General features: G+C 37.0%; 1 protein-coding gene across 1 annotated transcript in view; it reads right to left on the bottom strand.

Moving 5' to 3' along the window:
- Nucleotides 1-538: 538 nt before the first annotated feature.
- The window catches only part of LOC128643331 (uncharacterized), an 88,430-nt gene continuing 77,285 nt past the window's right edge, over nucleotides 539-11,683 (bottom strand). The window contains exons 6-8 of the mRNA XM_053696262.1: nucleotides 6,079-6,111; nucleotides 5,917-5,995; nucleotides 539-635 (exon numbers count right to left, since the gene is read on the bottom strand). Of these exons, the coding sequence (XP_053552237.1) occupies nucleotides 539-635; nucleotides 5,917-5,995; nucleotides 6,079-6,111 (209 nt within the window). The remainder of the gene's footprint in view (nucleotides 636-5,916; nucleotides 5,996-6,078; nucleotides 6,112-11,683) is intronic.

Raw genomic sequence — 11,683 nt, 5'->3', positions numbered from 1 at the left:
TATTTTGACAAAGCACTTGTGAAATGCTGTGAAGTGCTGGGACATGCTTGAAAGTACTGCTGTTTACAAAAAGTACTTAATATTGCTGCAGAGGAAGGTTTACCCTGTTTTGAAACTGAACTGCCTGTTTGTTGTTGCTGTGAAAAATAAAAGCCTTTTAAACCACAGTGGACTGTCCTGTGTTACATTTGTGCCCTAGAAGACTGTGGTTAAAAGTGTTCCTGTTACAATATATACTTACTAAAAAACACTCTTCCACTAGCAATCAAGTAGCAGACAGCCAAACCAGTACTGAAATATATCAGCAGAGGTAATGGAATATGAGTATATCTGTAGATAAATAAAAGGAGGCAGAAGACACATCCCTGCAACCGATTACAGAGGGTTTATGAAAGATTTCCCATGAGATGAAAATAAAACAACACAAATCATACCCCAAATACATCCCTCTGACAAGCACTTTACTCTGAGGGAAACTGGGCCTCAATATAGACTGAAAACCCCTTTCTCTGAAGAATCAAATGCACATCTTCATTCTTCAACCACCTCCTGCTGAGGCAACGTAAAGACTGAGATATGTGTGAAGTGGGAGGGGTTTAATAGAGTTCTTGGGGTTTGGGAATCTTTGCCTCTTCCTAGTGAAAGAGAAGAGTAATTCTTATGAGTAATGGATTGTGGACTCTCATCACCTGTATGAAAGAAAAAGAAAAGTTTTACAGACATTTAAAGCTGTCATTTGTTAAGTAAATGCCAGATTTTTACACACCAGGCTCTCAGCGGTAAAACAACACTATTGTGAGAGGTAAACGACAGGACAAGGCACAACTAATAATAAATGTACATATTATATTGTGAGATCAATGGCTTTTTTAGCAATTACCAGATAGTAGGTGTTAGGAATTATTGTTAGCATGAGTAGCGCCATCTTGTTCTTGGCTGCCATTTTGTCTTTGGCATCCATCTTGTCTGAATAACCTTTATTATAGTGGTTTATTCTGTAGTGAGAAATACATGATTGTTATTATTCTCTGCAAAGCTAGTTAACCTTGTAGATGTCCTGGCACAACGCCTGGAAATCGCTATCTCTATAAGATGTTCAAATAACCTTGTCTTCATCCTAGATGCACTGTTTATTATGACTATAGAATATTGTTTATGAACTAGTATTTTTCCTGACAAACACTGTGTAAAATGACGCGGCCATAACGTGTCATAAAGTTAACCCTGTACACTGTAATTGGTGTCTATAAGACATGTTGTGTGTCTTTCAATAAACAGAACAGGTTTAGATCATTGCTGCGTGGTCTGAATTACTGTTCTCTAGACATCCTTATCAAATAATCTTCATTTCCAGGTGGTACGGTGGGCTCAAGTCCTGACTGACACTCCCCCTCTGAAACCAACACCTTACAGTTTCTGGTGTCAGCTCGTGGGATTTGCACAGGGTAAGTAGATGAGTGTTTTTTACTCTACTTTCCCTCTGTGAATCTGAACCTAAATTTAGTTGGTTTTATTTTTTGTAATAGGTGTTGGTAATATGTGATAAAGGGTTAAAAGGGATTCCTGCAGTAAAGAAAGAAGCAGGGTTTGTGCGGAGGTTCTGAGTCCTGTCGGCACTTGTGATAATCCCTCTAAACAGGTTAATAGCCCTGTGCTAGTTTAAGACAGGTATTGTAGTCCTGTCTGTTGAAGCGTGCAAGATAAAGATTAGCATGCAGTTGACGGAGGTTATCAGTCCCCCGGGCAAGTTGGCATCGCTGTGTTGTGATGAGTGAGTCTCATCTGTGTTTAAGTATCCTTATACATGTCCTAAAGTAGACTTTTTGCTACCTATCACGGGAAATGAAATATTATTTGGTGCTTGCTTGCTTGCTTTTTATTGCTATTTGATTGCTGTGCTTAGAGAATATTAAGTGACTGTGCATTTTAGCATTGTTGCTCTTATTTGCATGTAAAATATTCATAATAAATGCGTGTTCGAAAAGGAGAATGTTATTGCATTTTTAATGTCTACAAAAGGGTTAACAGTTTCTGTTAAGGACAGAAACATTTCAGGCAGAGATATCCACTCCAGAAAGGGAGGGGGATGATAAAAAACTGTCAGTAGGCACAGCTGTGTAGAGTCAACGGAAAAAAAAGAAAAAAAATGTTACAGAAGCTCCGTTGTATGCATTTGCAGTAATGAAAAGGAAATTTTGTATATTTTGATGTGTCATGTGTGATGGTCTGTTGGTTTTCACTGTGTCTGTTATTATGTTTAAAAGAGTTGTTTAAAAAAAAAAAAAAGAACGGAAAAAACAGAGGATGTTTTTATCCTGTTTGAAATGTGTTTTTCTCAATTTGTGGGGAAAATGGCCATTCCTTGCAAATTCGGACACTTTCAAATACATTTTAAATGTGGTGGAAAGTTAATCTTATTGTATTTTTATATGTCTTTGGTATGTTATGAAATATATGTTTTCCTGAGAAGGAAAGGAAAAAAGGGAGTGAATTTCTGGTATGCGAGATGAGATGAGCTTGTGTGTGTATTGCTATAAAAATGACCTTGGTGCATTTTTCTTTCTGTATGATAATTATTTAAGCTAGTTTATTACCTAAGAAATCAGACATTGTAATGAGGTATTTCAAGTTTGATTGTTATAGCTTTATTTTAAAGTCATAAGCATGTTTTTATGTATGTGTGTTATTAAAAGCAATTTTTAGTTTTAAGTGATAATTGTTGTCCACCTGTTGCGGCATATAAATATATAAGTGAACTAATTAAGGGATTTGTGAATGTACGGATGATTGAGTGACTTGCGGTCATGTTTGGGTAAATGAAAAAGATTAACAGGTTGATTCAAGTATGTGGTATTTGCAAGATTTGTGCACGGCGTTAGTGGAAAAGATAAAATAAGGTTATAGGCTGTATATCATTAAATTTATCTAAAAGTATTTGGGTCCGTTTCAGTTGCAAGTAAATTAATGCAATAGAAGTGTTAATAGAAATGGGTATTATGTATGTGTGATGGCTCTCATTTAAATATGCAGGTCATGATACAGTACAGAAGTAGAATTTTTGTAGTAAATAATACACGTTTCCTAAATCCTGGCTAGGGTATACATATGTAATTTACGTGATAAATGGTTAGTCCTTAAAGGGACAGTACACTGTAACATAGTTTTGATATTAATGTATTTTCAATAGCTTGTTATACAAGCTGAATAGTATAAAATGTAGGAGAAGTTGCATTTGTGAGTTTATTTGTGTATATATGAAGTAAATTGCAATGGGTTGAATTTCGGATAATAAGTATATTTTATTGTGTTCCTTATCTTATATTTGTCTGTAAAACCGGCGCTTAGGGCTTAGACAGAGCAATGGAAAATTGTCATTTTATTATTTAAAGGATCCGTTCACTCGTGTGAAAGGAGTTCATGAGTAGCAATAGCACAGTATTAGCAATTTGCAAAATATATTTTTGAGACCTTTCCTTGTATTATTCTTTTTAAATCTGCCGTTTAGATAGCAGACATTTACACAGTGTAACTTAATTCTCTCTGTAATGCAAGCTGAACTGATAAATTGTCTACAATCTTGGTGTTGCGATCTGTGAGACTGGCGGAGAAGGAAAATAAAGAGGAGCGAAAATATTTAAAAGGGATACAGGCAAACTGATATAAAATCTGAGATTTTAAGGAAATATTTACAGAGAGTGAAAATGAGGTTTACTGTAAGCCTAACACTAGTATATTTAACTGTGTCAGCAGTTTCAATTAAAGATAATTTTTAATTTGGGTAAAATGTCCCTTTAACTAGCCTGCACCCCACTGTGAGTGTGTTTTTTATGCTGGCTGTGTTTCCTTGGGCTATATAATGAACGTCAGTATACATTTTTAATATAAGTAAGGCCAATGGATTATTGGGAACAATTTAAAGGGGAAATTTTATTATTATTCTTTAGTAGAAAGCTTATTTTTTGTTATATGCAATTGTTATATTTAGCTAGAGAGCTGCAAAATGAATGTCAAATTATAAACAAAGTTAAATCAAATAATTGTGTTGTAATTAAAATTTTGGTTATGTAAAAGTATAGACTGGATTCTAGAGCTTTTCCCAAATTATTTGTGCCACACCTGATTTATTTAACAGTGGATTTGCATGGTGCATGCGGGCAGGGGCTATATAGAACAGTGGCTGTACCATTGTTATCTGATCTTTTCCAAAATAGGGTACTTAGGTGTTTGTGTGTTCCTTTGTAAATTTATGGTTCAGAATTTTATTTGTAAATATGCAACTGGAGTTTATTGAGCATCTGCAGTGATTGTATCATTAGTATGATCTAATAGTATTGTTGGAGAATTATAAACATTATAGATAGTAGCTGTGCAGAATAAAGCAACACTAGGTTATTTGTGTTAGTAGTTCTAAGAAAAAGTATAAAGAAATTCATTTTTGAGAAAATATTTTTATTGACTGTTTTATTTTTTTCATTTTTGTTACAGGGCAGGCCTTAGCATAAGTTTAAGCATAGCCATTCAGCCTCTTGATAAAGTCTAGCAGTTTTCACTTGCTTAGTATTCATGAACTATAATTATTCTCTGTAAAAGTATCAAATGTATTTAGTTTGTATTATATATCAATAATTTTTTTTTGTTTTAAATGACATAGGATGAGTTAATCTAAAGGAATTGTGATGCTTAGAAAAGATGAAAGAAGTTTTATTTGGACATAATTGTGATTGTATTGGGGTGTGTATTCATCTTGTGCTGTTTTGTTTCCTTCTTAGACTCCTGACTCCTTCTGACTCGAGTGTCTGCTTGCTATGGGGATCCACTGGCTACCTTGTCTACCCCATGAACAAACCATCAGAAATTCCAGCACCTACCTGCGGAAGAACACTGAATAAGCACCCCTACTGCAAATGAACTGTATTGAAGCAAAGTGCCTGAGAAAGGTGGAGTGCTCTAAATAGACAAAGACTGTTCTTAAAGTGATCAGAGGCCACCTAGAGACATTTGTGCTGTTATCATGTCATGATTTACTGTGGAGAATGAACTGTTGGACATATTGGGGGGTGCTAGCAATGCAGGTGGAGAAAAAAAGATGCAGCGTTGTTTGGGGGTAGATGGGGGGCTGGTTGGGTCTTTGTAGACCGGTAGTTTGGGGATGCTGGAAGGTAGACGGAGCGTATTGGAGAGGCCGCACCTATGTGCAGTGACAAATTGTGCCCTATTAGCCTATAAAATTATACCACGACATGTGAATATTTTTCTCTATAGTATTCTCACATAGATCCATGTTACTGTCGTATCAGGCTTATACTGTTGTTAAAGGCTTTACTGCGCCTTTCTATTTATGTTATTCTTTTAGAATAAAAGAGTGGTATGTTAGGAATTATTGTTAGCATGAATAGCGCCATCATGTTCTTGGCCGACATTTTGTCTTGGCATCCATCTTGTCTGAATAACCTTTATTATAGTGGTTTATTCTGTAGTGAGAAATACAAGCTTGTTAATATTCTCTGCAAAGCTAGTTAACCTTGTAGATGTCCTGGCACAATGCCTGGAAATCGCTCTCTATAAGATGTTCAAATAACCTTGTCTTCCTCCTAGATGAACTGTTTATTATGATTATAGAATATTGTTTATGAGCTAGTATTTTTCCTGACAAACACTGTGTAAAATGACGCGGCCATCACGTGTCGTCAAGTTAACCCGGTACACTGTAATTGGTGTCTATAAGACATGTTGTGTGTCTTTCAATAAACAGAACAGGTTTAGATCATTGCTGCATGGTCTGAATTACTGTTCTCTGGACGTCCTTATCAAATAATCTTTATTTCCAGGTGGTACGGTGGGCGCAAGTCCTGACTGACACTCCCCCTCTGAAACCAACACCTTACAGTTTGTGCCATAGGTAACCCCACTACTTACCCCTTCATAAAAATGGCAGCAAGCAGTAGCACAACAAATATGGAGCCCAACAAGCAGATAATGAGAATCCTCTTCCAGCCTAGAAAGATACACTCAGTAAGAAACACGTAAGGAACACGGCACACATGTAATGGCTAGAAATTGTAAGTGAAAACTACCTACCTGTATTATTTGTTTGTGGGAGCACATCAGGCACTGAAACAAACACAGGAGGGAGAGGTTAGTATCTACTGTCCCTTCCCTCTCTACACTCCTCCCCTCTATGTCCTCTTATTCTGCCCCCTATTTTCTCCCTCTTTGTTATCCCTCCTGTCTACTAGTGGCTCAGGATAAGGATATAGGCTAGATTTATTAAGCCCCTACGGCAGCAAGTTCTCTCAAGAACTTGCTCGCCGTGATTTATCAAGCAGCGGTCACTTCCCTAGCATCTACGCCACCTCTATTGTGGCGAAATTCAATCTCCTCGGTCGAGTCCGACCGCGGAGATTGACAGCTCCTGCCCGCGCGTGATTGGCTGTGTGCGGGCAGGGGGCGGAATTGCACGCGAGCGCAAAATTGCGCTTGTGTGCAATGTTAATTACCTGCGGGTAATTTCGCCCCGCATGCAGTTGACGGAGGTTATCAGTCCCCCGGGCAAGTTGGCATCGCTGTGTTGTGATGAGTGAGTCTCATCTGTGAGTCTCATCTGTGTACGCCTCAGGCGAGCTGAGGCGTACAGGGTCGCGTATACGCGCCCCTGTACGCCTCAGCGTTGATAAAACTAGCCCATAGTGTGTATGGAGGATGTATACTTGCTGTGGCTCAGGATATAGAGTGTGTAGAGGATGTATACTTGCTGTAGGTCAGGATATAGATTGTGTGGAGGATCTATACTTGCTGTAGCTCAGAATATAGAGTGTATGGAGGATGTATATTTGCTGTGGCTCAGAATATAGAGTGTATGGAGGATGTATACTTGCTGTGGCTCAGGATATAGAGTTTATGGAGGATGTATACTTGCTGTGGATCAGAATACAGAGTGTGTGGAGGATGTATACTTGCTGTGGCTCAGGATATAGAGTGTGTGGAGGATATATACTTGCTGTAGCTCAGGATATAGAGTGTGTGGAGAATGTATACTTGCTGTAGCTCAGGATGTAGAGTTTATGGAGGATGTATACTTGCTGTGGCTCAGGATATAGAGTGTGTGGATGATGTATACTTGCTGTGGCTCAGGATATAGTGTGTATTGAGGATGTATACTTGCTGTAAGCTCGGAATATAGAGTGTGTGGAGGATGTATACTTGCTGTAGCTCAGGATATAGAGTGTGTGGAGGATGTATACTTGCTGTAGCTCAGAATATAGAGTGTATGGACGATGTATATTTGCTGTGGCTCAGAATATAGAGTGTATGGAGCATGTATACTTGCTGTGGCTCAGGATATAGAGTTTATGGAGGATGTATACTTGCTGTGGATCAGGATATAGAGTGTATGGAGGATGTATACTTGCTGCGGCTCAGGATATAGAGTATGTGGAGGATATATACTTGCTGTAGTTCAGGATATAGAGTGTGTGAAGGATGTATACTTGCTGTAGCTCAGGATATAGAGTATGTGGAGGATGTATACTTGCTGTAGTTCAGGATATAGAGTGTGTGGAGGATGTATACTTGCTGTGGCTCAGGATATAGAGTATGTGGAGGATATATACTTGCTGTAGTTCAGGATATAGAGTGTGTGGAGGATGTATACTTGCTGTGGCTCAGGATATAGAGTGTGTGGAGGATGTATACTTGCTGTAGCTCAGGATATAGAGTGTGTGGAGGATGTATACTTGCTGCGGCTCAGGATATAGAGTATGTGGAGGATATATACTTGCTGTAGTTCAGGATATAGAGTGTGTGGAGGATGTATACTTGCTGTGGCTCAGGATATAGAGTGTGTGGAGGATGTATACTTGCTGTGGCTCAGGATATAGAGTGTGTGGAGGATATATATTGCTGTAGCTCAGGATATAGAGTTTATGGAGGATATATACTTACTGTAGCTCAGGATATAGAGTTTATGGAGGATATATATTGCTGTAGCTCAGGATATAGAGTTTATGGAGGATATATACTTACTGTAGCTCAGGATATAGAGTGTGTGGAGGATATATATTGCTGTGGCTCAGGATATAGAGTTTATGGAGAATGTATACTTACTGTAGCTCAGGATATAGAGTTTATGGAGGATGTATACTTGCTGTGGATCAGGATATAGAGTTTATGGAGGATGTATACTTGCTGTGGATCAGGATATAGAGTTTATGGAGAATGTATACTTACTGTAGCTCAGGATATAGAGTGTGTGGAAGATGTATACTTGCTGTAGCTCAGGATATAGAGTTTATGGAGGATGTATACTTGCTGTAGCTCAGGATATAGAGTGTGTGGAGGATATATACTTACTGTAGCTCAGGATATAGAGTGTGTGGAGGATATATACTTACTGTAGCTCAGGATATAGAGTTTATGGAGGATATATACTTACTGTAGCTCAGGATATAGAGTGTGTGGAGGATATATATTGCTGTGGCTCAGGATATAGAGTTTATGGAGAATGTATACTTACTGTAGCTCAGGATATAGAGTGTATGGAGCATGTATACTTGCTGTGGATCAGGATATAGAGTTTATGGAGGATGTATACTTGCTGTGGATCAGGATATAGAGTGTATGGAGGATGTATACTTGCTGTGGCTCAGGATATAGAGTGTGTGGAGGATGTATACTTGCTGAGGCTCAGGATATAGAGTGTGTGGAGGGTATATACTTACTGTAGCTCAGGATATAGAGTGTGTGGAGGATGTATAGTTAAAACAAACAGAGTTTCAGCGCTACTGCTAAGGAGAAGATATTAAAAAATGCTAAATGGCAATATATTGTAAAAATGTAAAGGATATACATTATCCAAATAAATAGTAATCTAAAATTTAAAATAATTTTGCAAAATCCTAAGTGGTAAATATAGTACACAGTTGCTGCAAATATTATCTGCACAGTTCACAATAAATTATTAAACGTTTAAAAGATATAAGATATTACACACTTTGAGAAATCAAATTACCCAATATAAAGTTTCACAATATATTGAGTCCCACAAGTAAAATTAATAAACAAATTGAGTAATGAATAATTGGTGTGTGCTGCTCTTCTGAGGGTGTATCATTAAATCTCCCTGGAGAGGAGGTAAAAACTGAAAAACAAAGAGAGAAGAGTGCAACCGGACTCAAGTGAAGTTTATTTTAACAAGTCAAAGGCTAAAACAATAAAATAGTAGGTATTCAGCGTACCAGATTCACAAAGTTAATAGGCATATAAGACACAATTGTCTTTGAAGGTATAGGTAAGTTACCGCTCCCCAGGACGCCTTCCGATGCAGCCGGGTAATGTACTCAGTCCACAGCTGATCTACCTGCAGAGCGTGTGTGCAGCTCGTCAGCTGTTAGTCTCTGAGAAAAGCCGGTTCCGGTCTAAGCCGGAAGTCTGTGTCTTTGATTGCCAATACAATGTATCACTAGTAGAGAAGTCCTCAATGGCCGTTTTGTTCCCTAACGTGGGAACTTTTTCAAGAGGTTGCTACAGGTTACATGCAAACTCTACCTTATAAAGACCTGATGTTAATCTGATTGGTTCCATCATAAGTTCATTAAAAATTGCAAAAAGAGACTCGCATATTTACAACAGCAGATAAGAACATTAATTCATTTCCATAACAACTCAACATTATTTCATTTGCATAAAAACAAATTCATATAACAATAAAAGATAAATCCTAATAAATAACATTTAATTTAAAAGTGGAGCATTTAATTCCTGTGACTTCATAAAAAATGGGTTTAAAGTTAAAATTATAAAAAGAAATTAACCCATAAATGTATTAGTACAATTTGATATGTTAATGGGGGAAATTTAAGCGAGAACACTAGGCACCCTAACTAATGTATACTATAATATTCCACCATTAGATGGAGTTAGATTAGTATATTATGATGAGGGGTAATAAAACATAAATATAGTGTACTCCAACGAGTATGAACTGAACTTATAATGAATAGACAGTATAAAATCTAGAATAATGAAATGTATATTTCTAAGGTTAAGGGTTAATCAACAAATCCATCATATTTAATGGTCAGAATATTATTACGTTAATATGTAGCATATTCAAATATCAGTGTGAATTAATGTGAAGACATATATAAACACTAAAAATAACATTATTCCATACTACAATATTAAGTTATTACTATATTCTAAATTATTTTAAACTAAAAATGCCTGGATGTCAAGGTCTATATTCAGACCTTCTGGGTGTAAACTTTTGAGGGTATAAATCCAGAAGGTCTCCCGGCAGTCGAGGACTTCTCTACTAGTGATACATTGTATCGGCAATCAAAGACACAGACTTCCGGCTTAGACCGGAACCGGCTTTTCTCAGAGAATAACAGCTGACGAGCTCTGCAGGGAGATCAGCTGTGGACTGAGTACATTACCCGGCTGAATCGGAAGGCATCCTGGGGAGCGGTAACTTATCTATATCTTCAAAGACAATTGTGTCTTATATGCCTATTAACTTTGTGAATCTGGTTGGGTAATTTGTTTTCTCAAAGTGTGTAATATCTTATATCTTTTAAACGTTTAATAATTTATTGTGAACTGTGCAGATAATATTTGCAGCAACTGTGTACTATATTTACCACTTAGGATTTTGCAAATGTATTTTACATTTTAGATTACTATTTATTTAGATAATATTTATCCTTTACATTTTTACAATATATTGCCATTTAGCATTTTTTTAATATCTTCTCCTTATCAGTAGCGCTGAAACTCTGTTTTTAGTTTTACTGTGTTTGTATCATTATGAGTCAGCAGCACACTGAAAATATGGAGGACACTGTTTTCAACACTTTTGGTGATAACAACAACAGAAACAATAGGAATAGGGGGATTAACCTATTAAGTGGAAATATGGAACAACCCATAGGGGACCCATTAGCATTGTTCAGACACCTGGAAAAACTTTTAACTACAGATGCCAAAGAGTGGCAAGACCTTATTTTATTAGAAAAGTATAGACTACACAACATTATCCCTAGGGGACTTAGAATTTTTTAATTCCCTGCATTTGACTTAGAGGAGGTGGAGTTTAGCACAGAATGGGATCAAATATTACATGACTGCTCCATCAAATTAATAAAATTACTCATTAAATATAGGGAAATGAAACTAGAAAAAGTTAAAATTGAAATTGAACTCGCTTTGAAAACTGTGCAACCCTATAAAAATGAACAAAAGTGGAAGGAATTTAATGAGAACATCCAGAAAAGGATTGATAATTTCGACAAGGAACTAGCAGCTAATAAAGCAAAAGAACTTAAGCGAGATTTAGAGCACTATAAGACTAATACAGTATATAATTATAAAAATAAAATTAATGATATACCAACTTGTAATGTAGGGGCAATTGTAGAGGGGACAGTAGATATTGAAACTGAAACAAATATCCAGACCCCAACTATTTCTAGGGCCCCCATCTTTCCGAAAGTAACACATAATAAAACTATTAAAAGAGGGGCGTGTCCACGAAGTGACTCTGAGCGGTCGCATTTTTCTAGTGCTCCTGGGAGAAGAGCTAATAATATGCCAGTTATTGCTTGATTTACACAGCATCAAGAGCCTACACGACTGGATTCGTGAATATTAATGAACATTAATCAAAATTATACTTGTTTGCTGT

This window comes from Bombina bombina, unplaced genomic scaffold, assembly GCF_027579735.1.
Source record: "Bombina bombina isolate aBomBom1 unplaced genomic scaffold, aBomBom1.pri scaffold_664, whole genome shotgun sequence".
NCBI lineage: Eukaryota > Metazoa > Chordata > Amphibia > Anura > Bombinatoridae > Bombina > Bombina bombina.
Note: the sequence above shows the minus strand (reverse complement) of the source record. Positions and strands in the feature narration are given on the sequence as shown.